Source organism: Nicotiana tabacum, chromosome 16 (assembly GCF_000715075.1).
Source record: "Nicotiana tabacum cultivar K326 chromosome 16, ASM71507v2, whole genome shotgun sequence".
Taxonomy (NCBI): Eukaryota; Viridiplantae; Streptophyta; class Magnoliopsida; order Solanales; family Solanaceae; genus Nicotiana; species Nicotiana tabacum.
Genome location: NC_134095.1, coordinates 94,903,886 through 94,921,506, shown reverse-complemented (window position 1 = coordinate 94,921,506; position 17,621 = coordinate 94,903,886). Strand labels below are relative to the sequence as shown.

General features: G+C 34.4%; 1 protein-coding gene across 1 annotated transcript; it reads right to left on the bottom strand.

Annotated features, from left to right (window-relative positions):
- Positions 1–5,130: 5,130 nt before the first annotated feature.
- LOC107768510 (serine carboxypeptidase-like 34) lies at positions 5,131–16,852 on the bottom strand. The gene is made up of 10 exons (XM_016587638.2): positions 16,518–16,852; positions 7,610–7,717; positions 7,345–7,440; positions 7,163–7,255; positions 6,952–7,040; positions 6,403–6,690; positions 6,160–6,296; positions 5,853–5,945; positions 5,630–5,738; positions 5,131–5,524 (listed from the first exon to the last, which is right to left on the bottom strand). The coding sequence occupies exons 1-10, from the start codon at positions 16,771–16,773 to the stop codon at positions 5,375–5,377; spliced, it is 1,419 nt and encodes a 472-aa protein (XP_016443124.1). The 5' UTR covers positions 16,774–16,852; the 3' UTR covers positions 5,131–5,374.
- Positions 16,853–17,621: the final 769 nt, after the last annotated feature.

The following is a 17,621-nucleotide window of genomic DNA, read 5'->3' as shown; positions in this document are numbered from 1 at the left end:
TATCACGTCATTATATATTACAAATATATAAGCACAGTCCAATAGATTATTGCATGCTAATACACGTATTTGTTTTTTCCCCTTTTCCATAAACCCGAATCTGCTTCTCAAACAAATCAACTATGTCCATTTGTTAGATGATAACAGTATTTGGAAGAAAATAGGACTTCCTAGGTGTATTTGGTACAAAGAAAAATATTTTTCAATTTTGTCATGCTTGGTTGGCTTAAAAGTTCTGAAAAATATTTTTCTTGTGAATTTATTTTCTTCTAATTGAAGGAAAGTTTTCCCTGTCAAGTGAAAGGAAGACATTTTCCAAAACTCCTTTTCAATCTCCTCACCTTATTCCCCATTCCCATCAATTCCCACCAACCCACCCCTATCCCCCTACTCCCCCTACCCTAAATAAATCAATTTTATTATGAGTATCGAGTACTTTCTTTTGATGTCGTAGATAGAGTACTTTCTTTTTCATTTTAATAAAATGATGTAGTAAAACGTATTTTCTTTTATTTCAACAAAATAAGTATTTTCAATTTATGATAAAGGTATTTTATTTCATTTCAACAAAATGAGTACCTTCTTTTCATGTTGTAGAAATAGGACTTTCCTTTTTAACTAAAAAAAAGTATTTTCTTTTTAGTTATAGAGCAAAAATTTACACTTTGTTTTTGCAGAAAAAAGTAAAGCACTACTTTAGTTCCTTTGGGTTTGTGTGAACCTTTAAAACGACAATTAAATTATTGAAGAAAATAGAGTCCTACATTGGGTGTTTGGGGTGTTGGGGTTGGGGGAAGGGGTGGGTGGGGAGGGCAGAAAACACGGGGATTTGGGGAAATGAGGGTAATGAGAGTAACATAAAAAATATTTTATACTCTTTAACCAAGCACTGAAAAATATTTTTTACTCACCAATTAAACAAGAAAAAATAAGTGATAAAACCATTCATTTTTACACGAAAATATTTTTAGGAAAATATTTTTCATGAAAAATAGTTTCTTTTATATCAAACACACCCCTTATCTCTCCCCTTTTTGTAGATAAGATTAAGTTTCAAATGTAAATTTGTTTACCATAAATAGGTACAATTGAATTTGTAACATAGTTTATAGATACGTAGATTAAATTAATCTGATAAAATAAAATAACACAGTATAAAAGGAATAAAATAAAGATAATTGAAGAAAGAACAAGCTCGGATTTTAGAGTGATCTCACCGGAACTAAGACAACTGGCAAACCTTAATAACAATAATATAAAGTATTTTCAAAATGGAAGAAGAATAGTAGCCTTTTGTAATAGAAATATTTTGTATCCTTCAACGAGTACGAATATCACTACTTATAGTTAAATTTGAGGAGATAAAATCCTCAAATCATACTCTTCTTAAAGATGAATAAAATCCCCTCTTGATGGATACATAACGTTTGAGGATAAATGTTATGATTTTCTGTAACGACTGCTCCTTTAATACTGTCATCTTCAACTGTCATCTTCAACTGGTACCTTGCTTTCAAATTCTCTTCCCCAAGAGGCCTTCAGAATTTTTGCAATACTAGTCACATGGTATCAATCATCTGCTGACTCATCTCCTACTTGTCTTCACTATCACGTGTCAGGCATACCCAAAATAGAAACGTAACTGAAAGAAACGGTACGTTTTCAACCACAAAACGGTGGCAACTCTTCGCTTGAACCTGCTAGGCGTCAGGTTTATGCCGTTAGGCATTAGTGTTTCCTTTCTTAAATAGGGAATTTAAATTAATTAAAAGTATAATTTAGTATTCAATTTTTTAATTTAGGGTTTCCTGCTTCCTCCATTTTTCATTAGCTTTAAGGCCAATTATTTCACTGTTCTTAGTAAAAAGCCGGCAATGGCTGAACATCAGTAACTAATACTCAGATGAAGAATTACAACCCTTCAAATAAATTGGTATTTTTCTTTAAATATTTTATTTATAAAATATTTAAATTAAAGGGTATTTAAATAATTTAATTCTTTAGTTTTGGGTTTCCCATAATTAATTTTTCTAATTTATAAACTAATGTTATGACTTAATATATCTTGGAATTTTTTTAATTCCAAAATTTGATTATGGCCTTAAACACTCAATCACAATAGCATAGTATCATGACCCGCCACATTATCATGCCACGTAGGTGTCACTTGACATATATTTTTGCCATATGAAAGGGTTACATAAGTTAGGGACTAGATCTTGGTGGAATATTCTAGAACTATATATGGAGAATTTCCTTGGGAAAGCTCTACATATTTATGCACTTGTAGGAAAGTTCTAGAAAAATATAGAGGTTTCATTAGGAAGACCATAGAACCCTATGGGATTACTAGGAAAGTCCTTAGAAGATTCTAGCTATATAGAAGATTCTAGAGAGTGTACTTATTTGTAAATATGAAAGGACTTGTGGAATAATTATTATCTACACACTAGCCCTAGGTGATTAGTATAAATAGGGGGCATTCATTTGTAAAATCACCAAGCAAACAATTCAAGTTCTCTCTAATACAAAGTTTTCTTTAACAATTCTCTTGTGTTCTTTCTACCATTCTCTTAGCAATCCTGCGTGTAGTAAGGCTGACTTGGCATAGCAAGAACGTAAGTAAATTGGGCAAGATTGTGAGTGAGTTGTCAAGTGCCACACATGTACTTAGTTGACGACTAAGAACGTGACAGTAGACTCCATAAATAGAAAGGACATAACTTTTTAATAAAGGACACTTTAAAATATTAATTTTTTTCTATTTTCTTTATTTTTTAAATATAATAAATAGGTTATTTGGAAGGACTTTAATTTTTAAGCTTCTCACTTTTATAATAATATAGATTGATTGTTACACCCCATGTTTTCATACGTGGAAGTACGCCATAAGTAAATTGATGAGAGTTCGGAAGTGAGATTACATTATGCATTTTCGTACGTTAAAGTTTCGTCGTAAGTTAATCGGCATAAGTTGGGCAATGAGATTATTTCGAGATTATAAGTATTACACTATTTCAAACACGCGATAAATAAATTCGTGAAGGTGAGAGAGTAAGAGAATCGAAGGAAATAAATTTCATCGAAGTTTGATATCTTGGGATAAAATATGGCCCGAGCTAAAATACCCTATGACTATATGACTATGATATGATAGTCATGTCCTATGACTAGTGCCATACAAGGTACCATATGACTATAATAGTAAGGTATATAATTTGTATTAAAAGTGAGTAGTATTTTATGTAATTTGAGATAATTCTTAATTAAGTGGGTAATTGATTAATTATTGGATTTGTGGATAAATATTTAAGTGAAATTTGTTGGATAATTATAAGGGGACACCTATACATGTGGGGATATATTAGTGTGACAACAAATTGCCAACTAATCAAGCCTAAAGGAGGAGATGGCACAAAATGAATCAAACATGAATTTGTTGGACCAAATATGGTAAATAAATACAATTTTCATTAATAGGAGTTGGATGCATTAATTTATGCATAAGAAGAGACTCTAGCAACGTTATTGAACCTCCCAATCAGAGTTAGAAAAGTCTTGCAATCAAAACCAAGTCCACCAACGTCCAAGAATGCTAAGTGAAGATGCAACGAGATTTTGCGATTCTAAAGGAGTACGGTGCAATCTTTCTTAAGAATATCATACGGCTTTTCCCTACTTCGATCTCATCATTACATATTTTATCGCAATTGACGTGTATTAGAGGGATTGTTAAAAGAATCGGCTCAAGTATGTTAAAGCTAACCCTTTTTTCTTTTTGGCATGATCTATAAGACACGAACGAAAAGAACAAATGTACAAATTCCATAAATGACTCTATTCATAAAAATACTAGGGGTATCCATATTCTTGATTCCCCATGTGAATTTTTATTATATCTTCTTTTCATGGGTCTCAAAAAAATACGTATTTGATAAAGTTTATCCGAAAGACATATTGATTTTTATGAAATTTTGAGAAAATCTTATTAACGTATTCCTTATGTATTTCATGCATTTATACATATACATTGACCCATGACCAGATGGCGTTATATATATATATATATATATGTGTGTGTGTGTGTGTGTGTGTGTGTGTGTATGTATGTATATATATATATATATATATATATATATATATATATATATATATATATATATATGGGATATGAGAAAGGTTATGACGTTATACTTGATCAGCTGGTATATGTTGATGATTTTACCCACAGTGGCCGAGATGATATGATGGGATGCCCTCAGAGGCTTGATGAATGTTATAAAACATGTACCTATGCACGACATGAAATTTATACGCATATGCATGACATTATAATTATTTCATAATTTACAGAGTTATCCAGACTTACAGGTTGAGTCATTTACTCTATATTTCTTCCATATTTGTTATATATTTATTTATGTGCCTTACATACTTGGTACATTATTCGTACTACGTCCCTTTTGCATTTATGTGCCTTACATACTTGGTACATTATTCGTACTACGTCCCTTTTGCATGGGGACGCTGCGTTTCATGCCCGCAAGTCCCGATAGACAGGATGAGAGCCCTCCAAGTAGGCTATCAACTCAGCGGAAGGTGTTGTTGCGCTCCATTTGCTCCGGAGTTGCTTATTTGGTCAGTATGATTAGGACATGTATTGATTAGTATGGCGGGGACCTATCCCGACTTTTATGACATTTATGTACTCTTTGAGGCTTGTAGACATATGTCGTGTATGTAAAAGATTATATGGCCTTGTCGGCCTACGTTCAATGTACGAATAATCATTTTGGTCTTATAAGCCAGTATGTCATATGTATAAGTTTGTATTTCCCTTATGCTTTACTTCGGTTCATTTACCTATGATAGAATGATACGTTACGTTGGTACTAGGTTGAGTAAGGTATCGGGTGCCCGTCGCGGCTCATCAGTTTGGTTCGTGACATTAATATATAAATATATATCAAGTTCTAGGCGCATAATCATCATCTTCACGCGTCTAACGTGCTTACGTACAAATTCCAATGAGTCCAAATAACACCTTTTCCCATCATGGCCAATTATTGCCGCATGTAAAAGAAAATGAGAAGTAACGAAGTATTACATGATGTTGCATATCGCCAAACTTTGGAATATCTGTGAAGCCAGTTGGCTTATATAAAGATGGATTCGAAAATTAAATCAGTTAAAACGAAATAGCAATAAATTAAAGCCCTCTAGCTACTTCTGGTGGAAATTGGTCTTAATTGTTGAACACTAATAATATCGGCTGAATTCCATTTCCATTGCATGCGTTTATGGTTGTCCATTTACACGAGTATGGCTTAATAATACAACCCGGGATTAACACTAATTAAAAGGAAGGAAAATGCTAAAACGGGGCAGATGGCAGCTTCTTATTGGCCAAGAAATGTCTAACTAGTTGTAGAGCCTGCTTTGGCTTGAATGTTGGAACTTGATGTCCAGCTCCTCTTACTGTCACAAAGGATAGTCCGTCATAGCCAACTGTCCATCCACCAACCTATTAAGATTTCCCACGTTTAGATTAGCTCTCAATGTTAAGTACAATGTTAATTTCAAGTAATTAAAATATATACCATAAAAGAAAAATAAGTAATATGTATACCTGTTTATTGTTAGTGTACCAAGGAGTCCAATCTTCATTGATTTTCAATCCAAGTTTTCTCAAAGTTAATCTTGTAGCAGTGACTGGGATTCTACCATCGGTATCTCCACTGATAAAAATAAATAGATATAGAATTTTAGGATTATTAAATATTGGTCTTTTACTCTTTTTCCCTCAATTGAAAATCTTCAAAAGAAAATTACATGCATCTATTATCACTTACCTATACACCCAAACGCGCAGACCACCATCGATAAGTTTCTTGATGATAGGAAGCATAGAAGATGGTGCGTCACTCCAAAACGTAATATTGTCGCTGCAAAATAAGAAGATTATTAGTTACATATAAGATAATAAACCTAATATACACGGAAATTTTTACCTACACTGTCTATGTAATTTTCAGGTAACTAGTTCCAGTTAACAAGCAAATTAAAGTTAAACATATTACACAGAAATGACAAGTGATTTTTCGAAAACGAAATATACTCCAATAAAAAGAAGTTAAAATAACAAAGGGCATTGCTGACCTGCAATGAGTCCATCGATAAGGAATTTTGGTGACATTTGCATGGAGTGCAGCTTGAACATCTGGTCTATTCATGTACATTTCTGTGTAATCAGACAGACAAGGATCGTAGCCTGTTGGTCTTTTGTGCCATCCTTCCTGCATGTTACAATTTTGAATCTTTAGGCCAGAAAATAAAAATAAATAAAAAATTCCCTCCTCATGCTAAACTTAGGCTTGATATAAATATCGAGTACGGACTTACAATTCTGGAGAAGGACTTGGGGGCAACTCCAGGAATAGTTGGAAGGGGTGTGGTACTGAAGTTGCTGTTAACACATTTAGGGGCGTAAAGGCTGTACATGTCTACGATTTTGTAAACATCAAAATACTGATTAAGAAGATCGTCGCAGTCATCGCCAGGATGTTCCAAGCTGAAATTGCAAACTCTCTTAATGGAATGGTACAAATGATCTGATATCACCGCATGATCCCATGCATACTCTATCATTCCCTTTTGGTCTGTCTCGTCGTCCATCAATGCATTCCCTACCTGCAATTTTTCATTTTTTCGTAACTCATCGTAATAACGTTTTTGATAAATGAGAGCATCTCTTATTGTGTCATTACATATTAATAGAGGTGAATTCAAAATCTAAAGTCAATGAGCTTATAAGGAATTTGATTTTATTATATGTATGTATTTCAGATGATAAGTTCAGCTAAACTTTCGTAAATGATTCTAAATCCGCCTCTGACTATAAGATGTTAATTTGCTGCAGTAATGGTCGAGATGGAGTTGGTAAAAACGTACCATAAATCCTTTGAAATTTATGTAGTCCTCTTTTATGACTTTTTTATTGTTGTCGAAGATCTGCTCTGCTAGCTGGGGAACATAGTGCCCTGAAAAAATGAATCGTTAGCCAAATATATGATGAGTTGATTATATACAAAAAGGAAATAAGTTGACAAAAAGAGATAATCCACATGTTGTGTGTTGGGTGTTTGAGTTTTTTTTTCTTTACCAGCGTAGCTTTCACCAGCAATGTAGAATTCATGGGACTTGAACTGTGGAAATCGTCGAAACCAATTGACCAGAAATTTATATGAATCTTGGGCTGATAAATAAGGAGCAGAGATAAATTTAAGAAGTTAGCATTTGTGAGGAAAAAATCAAATTAAATTCGTAGAATAACTAATTCTTTACCTGTAACAGTGTCTCCAAGCTCAGTGATATCACTAGAGGTGTTTGTGTATGAAAATCCAACACCAACGGGGGATTCCAAGAACAATAAGTTTGCAGCTGGAAATATTAATATTAATATACACAATTATTAGTACTACGAAGAGATTTTGATTTCTAATTCTTTGATGAAGGTCTGACAAGTACTTATGCTCAACAAAACTTAAATCAAAATGTAAGTAACTTTTTATCCAATAAATTCAGCAATCTTTTTAATTTTCCTCTTTACCTTTATTCCATGAGAAATTGTTGAACTTGAGCTCTGGCTTATTTTTCTGTGTGAAGAAAGGCCCTAACTCTTCTGCTTCACCGTAGCCAATTGATGAGCATCCTGGGCCTGAAATGTCAATGACAAACTTCAGCTAATTAACCCAGTTCTGTAAAAAATGAGGGCATTAAAACAAGGATTTAAACCCGCGATAGATAATACTGATTTTGGTACCAAATTTATATTGATACTAGTTAATCCAATAACCAAACACGAGATAAATGTAATTTCAGATTTTATACCGGGATTAGAATAGCCAAACCCCAAAGGTTTAGGAACACTAGTTTGACATTCAACGAATCTACTTATTAAAGGTTCAAGGATGAAGTATTTTTCTAACCATTTATGACATTAATACTTGAGCCATAATTGTAGGTAGGCGTGAAAAAATAGTTAGAGAACGGTTAACCACCTATATTATCCACTAAAAATGGGTTGGATAATTAACTTTATAAAAATGGGTCAAATATGGATAAGAATCATATTATCCATTTATAAAATGTATAACCAATGAGTCTAACTTTTACATTTATAAAGCCTCAAATTGGGGGTTCCTCAAGTTAGGGAGACTAAGAATTCTCCAAAAGTGATCATATGCAAGAAGTCATGGATAATATGGTTACCCATATTATCCGCTGTTAACCAATTTTTTATCCGTCTTAAATATAGATCGAGTCGGATAATTTATACGTTTTTTATTACCCATTTTTGACCCGAACCAGATCCGATCCGTCCTGCCCGTTTGTCACTCCTAGTTATAGGAAATGAGACATTTTTATGTGTATACTTGGGCTCAAGGTCCAAAATAGTAGAAAATGGGAGCATTTGCATCTATACCCGCTTATTGGATCATGTTTTAACTTGTGCCCGCTTTGCAAAAAAAATTGCAAGCGTACCCATTTTTTCGCGTAACTTCAGCATACGGGGCTGAAGTAGCAAAGACAATCACGCAAAACTTCAGCATTCTAGTAGACGGGAGTGAAGTTTTTGTTTTTGTAACTGGTGAACTTCAGCTCTAGAACTGAAGTTTTTATTTTGTAAATGACGAATTTCAGCACTTCAGCTCTAGAGCTGAAGTTTTTGTTTTGTAACTGGCGAACTTCAGCTCTAGAGCTGAAGTTTTTGTTTGTAACTGACTAACTTCAGCTCTAGAGCTGAAGTTTTTGTTTTGTAACTGGCTTATGGTTTTCATGCTTCCCAGAAGCTTAAACTAAACCATCCATCAAAACAGATGATGTTAAGAGATGGCACAAACAAAGGGGTTTTCGTTGTGATTCAAACCAGTTAGTCTCAGCATAAACAGATAAAAAATCTGTGCATTTTTTAAAAAAGTGAAGTAAAATTGGAACCCAATTACGTTTGTCAATTTCGAATCTAAAAGTCTGGGGAAAATGTCTGGAGTCCGTGATTGAAATTTTACCTCTTGGAGGGGATTTAGATCACCATCTCGTATCTTCGTCTTGTGAATAAAAAAAAGTTCAAATTCAATTTTCTGTTGCTAACTAAATCCAGTATCACTGCTGCTGGAGTTAGAATTCACAAAGAAATCCAGAATTCGTGGTAGTTAACTAAAATAACTAAGATATATGAAACTCTTATCCACTAAAACTTGGATCAGACCTTTAGTCACGGACTTCAAAAAGAGGTTGAGGGATGAGAAGGAGGAGGAGAAAGGGGTTGAAATTATTTAAAAAATGGATACAAGTTATAAATTTTTTAGAAAATGGGTATAGGTTAAATGAGGGCGATCAAATAAAGCGCCATGTGCAATTTTTACTAGAAAATGGGATTTTGATTTTCATACTTGGGCTCAATATCCATAAGTTGGGCCATCTGTTTCGGGAGAGAATCATAAATTAGTAGTTAAGCTTCAATCATCCTCTCCTTCATTTCAAAGAGAAAAAAAAAGTGAGTGAATCATTACACTTATTTACCTTTTCAGGCCAAACATTTTCGTTTTCTTCGTTTCTTTTTTGACTATGTAATATTGTTTCAGTTTTCACCCTTGCGCCAAAAATTAAATCAATAAATAATATTTCTTTTCTTTTTAATCTATATCAGGAAGAGGGTTAAAGCTCTCACTTTTTTCTCAAATGACAAAAAAAAAAAAAAAAAAAAAGTATACCATAGGCAACTTCTTGGTTTTATACATTTTTTTCCCTACTATCAATCTCCACCCTCGACTAAAAGGAAAAATAAAACCAAAATATCATTTGTAATTATACCTAGAGTGAATTTATTAATTAGAGAAAAAAAAAGAGGAAAATGAAATGATGAAAGTTAATTCGTTAGGTGCCATAAAAATCCAGAAAGTCTTGCACATGTTTTTCTTCTTTGTTGTATGGTATGATTCTCATTACTTGTCTTTGCTTTTAAGCATAGCTGGAGATTATGACATTATCATAATTTAAAGCTGCCCATTCATTTCGATCGAATGTCTTAAGGTATTATTTCAATAGAAAATTTGTCTACATATATGTTGTATGTACATTACCTTAGGTCCAATTTTTTTGAAACAAAAATATTCTTGCTGATAGAAGGTCATGGTTTCAACATGACAGCGATTGGTCAAAAGCTTGAACAATATTAAATTCCAATACTTATTAAAAAAACCCAGCCATCCTTGTAGAGTTGGGTGTCTATTCAATATTCATATTATCCACAAAATTTATAGGAAGGAAATCAATCAATTCATCTTGTCCACAAAGCTATAGATATGGTTATAAGTTAGACGTAATAATTGTAGCAACTTAATAATTGCCGGCATTAAGGATGAAAATGTGATAATGAGTTAAATTCTGACAGAGAATTGTCTAATTACCAAATCTTATTACCAAATAACGGAAATATGCCATATATATTGTCTTGCTTAAGCAAGAGAATTCTAATTTATATAGTACTTACTACAAGAATGATTGGTTTCTGACAGACTAAAAAAATAACAAAGCCCTCAAACATATGATACAATTAACTAGACAAAACAGAAAATTATATATTTCTAAGCATTTTCGTTTTGTAATCTAATCAATTCTAGTGATTAGTTCATTTCGCTCATAGTTAATAGGAGACTATCTTATATTTTGATAAGAATTGATTGTTAAAGAAATTCATATCAACGGCCAATAACATATATCCAACAGCTAGCCTATAATGTCAAATTTTACAGTGTGGTTGTACATTGTAATTGTATATGTATAAACAAGGGTTGTGGTGGAGTGATAAGTGTTGAAGATGTCAAATTGTCCCACATCGGTTGGGAAGTAGAATTGGGGGAGGGATTTTCCCCCTATAAAAGAAGGCCTAATGTTTAGGATTTAAATACACCTCTCATTTGTCTTCTTATCTTCTTAAGGCATTTGTATCTTCTCTCTTTAGTATTATTTCACTTGTATTTTTGGAGTGAAATAAAATATTGGTTGTGTCCGAGGAGTACGCAAAATTAGCCGAACCTCGTAAATTTTGGTGTTCCTTTTATTGTTGCTTTATTGTCTTATTTATTATTTGGTGGTTGTCATAATTTTTGGTATAGTAGTTGTGACTTATTCACACTATATACATTTGGCTTCTGCAACAATTGGTATCAGAGCCAAGGTACTGTCTAAGTATGCTCTGTGGTTGCCGCATCTGATCTTCCACATCAGAAAAGATTTATCTTGGTAACTGAGTCAAGGTTCTGTCTGAGTATGCTCTGTGGTTGCAGCTTAGTCTGATCTTCCACACCAGAAAGAAAATAATTTTGATTTGTGTCGTCACCTATTAAATAATATTTGTGTCAAAAATGGGAGACAATAAACAAGAAGAATCTACATCAAGTGTCAACAATACGTCATCATTGGCATCTTCGCTTATGACAAGAATCGTGTCAAATGCAAAATTTGCGGTAGAAATATTTGACGGGTCCGGACATTTTGGGATGTGGCAAGGCGAGGTTCTAGATGTACTTTTTCAACAAGGGCTAGATCTGGCCATTGAAGAAAAGAAACCAGATGTTATTGGAGAAGAAGATTGGAAGATTCTCAACCATGTTGCTTGCGGTACCATTCGATCCTACCTTGCTAAAGAGCAGAAATATCCATACACAAAGGAAACTTCTGCAAGTAAATTATGGAAAGCACTGGAGGATAAATTTTTGAAGAAAAACAGTCAAAATAAATTGTACATGAAGAAGATACTGTTACACTTCACCTATGTTCCTAGTACCACGATGAATGAACATATCACCAGTTTCAATAAGTTGGTCACAGATTTGCAAAATATGGATACAACTTATGATGATGGTGACTTGGCCTTGATGTTGTTGGCGTCACTTCCTGATGAGTACGAGCACCTTGAAACTACTCTACTCCATGGAAATGACGAAGTTTCTCTCAGAGAAGTTTGTTCGGCTTTGTACAACTATGAACAAAGAAAACGAGAAAAACAGAAGGGCGGAGAAGGGGAAGCACTATTTGTAAGGGGTCGTCCTCAAAATCAAACGAGGACAAAGAAGGGAAGATCCAAGTCAAGATCCAGACCCAGCAAAGATGAATGTGTCTTTTGTCGAGAAAAAGGGCACTGGAAGAAAAACTGTCCGAAGTTGAAGAATAAGGCCAAACATAACAATGGAAAGGCCATTATGGATTCAAATATAGCTGATTGTGATGATTCAGACTTCTCATTAGTTACAACAGAGTCATCAACATCATCAGACATATGGTTGATGGACTCGGCTTGTAGCTATCATATGTGTCCCAACAGGGACTGGTTCGTGGAATTTCAAGAAGGAGAATATGGAGTCATCCACACAGCGGATAACAGCCCTCTTACCTCATATGGCATTGGTTCAATACGATTAAGGAACCATGATGGAATGATCAGAACATTGACAGATGTTCGATATGTACCGGATTTGAAGAAGAATCTCATCTCTGTGGGAGCCCTAGAATCAAAAGGGTTTAAAATCATTGCAGAAAATGGAGTGATGAGAGTATGCTCCGGTGCACTAGTGGTAATGAAGGCTAATCGGAAGAATAATAATATGTACCGCTATCATGGCAGTACAGTTATTGGGACAGCGACAATGACATCCAGTGACGACAAAGACGCAGAAGCAACCAAGCTATGGCACATGCGCTTGGGACATGCTGGAGGAAAATCCTTGAAAACTCTATCAAATCAAGGATTGTTAAAAGGAGTAAAGGCTTGCAATTTGGAGTTTTGTGAGCATTGTGTCAAAGGGAAACAGACAAGGGTTAAATTTGGTACAACGATCCATAATACTAAAGGCATTTTGGATTATGTACACTTTGATGTTTGGGGTCCTTCCAAAACACCTTCATTGGGTGGGAAGCACTATTTTGTAACCTTTGTTGATTATTTTTCCCGAAGAGTATGGGTGTATACAATGAAAAGCAAAGATGAAGTGCTGGGAATTTTTCTCAAATGGAAGACGATGGTAGAGAATCAAACGGGCAGGAGGATCAAGTGCATTCGCACAAACAATGGAGGTGAATACAAAAATGATCATTTCAATAAGGTCTGTGAAAATGATGGCATCGTCCGACACTTCACTATTAGACATACACCACAACAGAATGGAGTGGCAGAACGTATGAACCGGACCTTGCTGGAGAAGGTACGGTGTATGTTGTCCAATGCTGGCTTGGGCAAAGAATTTTGGGCTGAGGCAATTACATATGCATGCCACCTCATTAATCGTCTACCATCTGCTGCTATTGATGGCAAGACACCATTTGAAAAATGGTATGAAAAACCTGCTGTAGATTATAACTCTTTGCACGTGTTTGGCTCAACTGCATATTATCATGTGACAGAGTCAAAATTGGATCCAAGGGCAAAGAAGGCTATTTTTATGGGAATTACTTCTGGAGTCAAAAGATATCGCTTATGGTGTCCTATGACAAAGAAAGTAATATTCAGCAGGGATGTTACCTTTGATGAATCTGCTATGGTAAATAAGGTAACAGAAGATACCAAACAAAATGAAGGTGCTTCTAAGCAGGTGGAGTTTGGGGGAAAATTTATTTTTTCTACACAAGAAGCAAAGGAGGAAACAAATGAAGATTACCCTCTGGAAGGAGAGCCAGTAGAGGAGATTCCAACTCAGGAACCTCAACAACAACTTGAATCAATAGCAACCAGCAGGCCAAAAAGAACAATAACGAAACCTGTTCGTCTCATAGAGACGGTTGCTTGTGCAACCTCAATTGTAGCTGATGATGTTCCTACCACTTATAAAGATGCAGTCCAAAGTTCAGAAGAAGATAAGTGGAGGATTGCCATGAATGATGAAATACAGTCCCTTCATCAGAATTATACATGGAGATTGGCCAATCTCCTAAAGGGAAAGAAAGCAATTGGGTGCAAATGGGTATTTGCAAAGAAGGAAGGATTTCCTAACCAAGTAGATATTCGCTACAAAGCAAGATTGGTGGCCAAAGGATATGCTCAAAAGGAGGGAATTGATTACAATGAAGTGTTTTCTCCAGTTGTAAAATATTCCTCCATTAGAATTATGTTGGCTTTGGTAGCACAATTGGATTTGGAATTAGTTCAGATGGATGTAAAAACTGCGTTTTTACATGAAAACTTGGAGGAGGAAATCTACATGACTCAGCCAGAAGGATTCAAAGTTGTTGGAAAAGATAATATGGTTTGCAAACTTGAAAAATCGTTGTACGGATTGAAACAATCTTCTAGACAATGGTACAAGCGATTTGACGAGTTTATGTTGCGGCAAGGGTACAAGAGAAGCAAATACGATCATTGTGTGTATTTGCGCAAGCTTAAAGATGGTTCCTTTGTATATCTTCTCCTATATGTTGATGATATGTTGATAGCTTCCAAGAATTCGGAAGAAATTGATAAGTTGAAGATTCAACTGAAGAAGGAGTTCGAGATGAAGGATCTGGGTGAGACAAAGAAAATTCTTGGCATGGAGATAATAAGAGATAGACGTTCAAAGAAACTCTGTTTATCTCAGAAAGAATATTTGAAAAGAATACTACAACGTTTTGGCATAGATGAAAAGACTAAGCCAGTTAGTACTCCACTTGCTCCCCATTTTAACCTTAGTACTACTAATGTCGCCAAAAGATGAAGCCGAACAGGAGTATATGTCAAGGGTACCATACGCAAATGCTGTTGGTAGCTTGATGTATGCAATGGTCTGTACGAGACCTGACATTTCACAAGCTGTTGGAGTTATTAGCAGATATATGCATAATCCAAGAAAGGAGCATTGGCAAGCTGTGAAGTGGATTCTACGGTATATTCATAATACTGTAGATGTTGGGTTAGTTTTTGAGCAGGAATGCAATCAGTCTGTAATTAGATATTGTGACTCAGATTTTGCGGGTGATCTGGACAAACGAAGATCAACTACTGGTTATGTGTTTACTTTTGCAAAGACACCAGTTAGTTGGAAATCTACTTTGCAGTCAACAGTTGCTTTGTCTACAACAGAGGCAGAGTACATGGCTATTACAGAGGCAGTAAAGGAGGCAATTTGGCTTCAAGGATTGCTAAAGGAGCTTGGTGTTGAACAAAAAGGTATCACAATTTTTTGTAATAGTCAAAGTGCTATTCAATTAGCGAAGAACCAAGTTTATCATGCAAGGACGAAACACATTGATGTTCGGTATCATTTTGTACGAGAAATCATAGAAGAAGGTGGAGTCACAGTGAAGAAAATTCATACTACAGAGAATCCTGCTGATATGCTCACAAAAGTGGTGACTACGATCAAGTTTCAATATTGTTTGAATTTGATCAACATTGTTGAACACTGAAGATTGAAGATGAAAACACAACCAAAATTTGTTATTGAGAGAGAATTGAAGATGTGGAATTTTGCCAAGGTGGAGATTTGTTGAAGATGTCAAATTGTCCCACATCGGTTGGGAAGTAGAAATGGGGGGGATTTTCCCCCTATAAAAGAAGGCCTAATGTTTAGGATTTAAATATACCTCTCATTTGCCTTCTTATCTTCTTAAGGCATTTGTATCTTCTCTCTTTAGTATTATTTCACTTGTATTTTTGGAGTGAAATAAAATATTGGTTGTGTCCGAGGAGTAGGCAAAATTAGCCGAACCTCGTAAATTCTGGTGTTCCTTTTATTGTTGCTTTATTGTCTTATTTATTATTTGGTGGCTGTCATAATTTTTGGTATAGTAGTTGTGACTTATTCACACTATATACATTTGACTTTCGCAACAATAAGTACTCCTTCATCTTTAACCAAAGGTCTCGAGTTCGAAACTCTGGGTATGAAGTCGCCTTTGTTAGGGAGCGCTTTACCCCCAATGTGGGATTTTCCGGTGCGAATCCGAATTTAATCGGGCACAATGTGAGTACCGGATACCGGGTAGAAAACCAAAAAAAAAAGTACAGGCATAAATAACTAAGACTACGATAGATCATCAAATGTTATTATTTTCATGTTATCCACGGCTGGAGTAGTGTGAAAGATATGAAATTCAATGCATAACTATAAGATAGCAACATGTCAAGGTTGTAGTACATACAGAAATAAATTGTATGACGGGACAGGAAAAAACAAATACTAGTAACTAGCACAAACTTAATTTTGTGTGGAGTGTAACTTCGACACTATGGCATCAAAAGATAGATGCACCTAACTGAAAGAAACGGATAACTTGATAGTGTCAACCATTAAATTTACAATTATGACCTCAAAATATAATAGTATATATTTATTTTCAGGTCACAAATATTGAGTCGGATTCAAACATAGCTAATAAACTACTCCATCACTATGGATGAGCATACATAAAAAAATGTAATATTATGGAGAATGACAATTTGTGTGAATTAAAATAAATATATTTATGTGTTGTTTGGTAGTTACCTCCATTGAGCCATAAGAGAAGTGGCTTGTTGTGAGGATTGGTAGTGGCCTCAAAAAACCAGTAGAAAAGTGCCCTTCCATGAGTCTCGTTGACAGTAACATATCCAGCATATTGCTTGAAACTCACCGGCGGCTGACCGGGTAATCGGTTTACTCGGTCTGCTTCTTGTTCACCCAAAGCTTTTTCGCTAATCGCTACTACTCCAAAATTCAGAACAACAAGAAGAAGAAGAGGAATATAAAAATATTGCAACATTATATTCTCTCTAGCTACTTGAGTTTTTAGCGGGACAGAGGACTGTGTCTGTGTGTGGTTTATATAGTAGTGAGACAGATAACAAGTGATCTGTCACACTCTTTCATTATTTCCTTCAAATTATTGGTTTCATTTATAATACTATAGGATTTGGATTGTAAGCACTGATTAAAAAAGAATTTTCAGTATAGAGGTTTAATTGTTGCACCAGGTCACCTGATATGGTTTGCAAATTGCAGGTAACCAGTTTATTTTTGCTATGGAAAATTATGAGAAAATGACACCGTATAGCCACTCTCAAAATAATTGCTGAAAAAATGTATATTTTTTTTGTATATATATACATTCTGTATGTTATATAGAAAAATTATATTTTTATACACGTTTTTGACTACCAAATATTAATAGTTTCTGGCACGGACTAAAAGTGAAAAAAGCCCGAAAATTTTGATATTACAATGTTCTTTAGGCTCTAAGAAGATTCACATTTAATATATATATATATATATATATATATATATATATATATATATATATATATATATATATATATATATATATATATATATATATATATATATATATAATGAAGCTTCTGAATTCTCTACTTTGTAATCATCTAATTTAATTAATGTTAAACATGTTGGTATTGTCACACCAGCCACACAAGGTTTTGCTTTAGAAAACGGCAAACCAAAAATAAAGAAAAAATAAAGTTAATTATTAGGTCAATTGCTTGGGATTCAAATGTTTGAAAGGCGAAAGCTGTTGAGTTAAGATCCAAGACTTTTTCGTGTTCAAGATACAGATTTTAATTACACTTAGGATTGTAATCTCCGTATACCATG

Coding starts and splice junctions, on each gene's coding strand:
- LOC107768510 (XM_016587638.2), bottom strand. CDS start 16,773: ATGTTGCAATATTTTTATATTCCTCTTCTTCTTCTTGTTGTTCTGAAT. Junction 7,441..7,609: donor CAATTTCTCATGGAATAAAG/GTAAAGAGGAAA, acceptor TAATATTTCCAG/CTGCAAACTTATTGTTCTTG. Junction 6,297..6,402: donor CCAAGTCCTTCTCCAGAATT/GTAAGTCCGTAC, acceptor TGTAACATGCAG/GAAGGATGGCACAAAAGACC.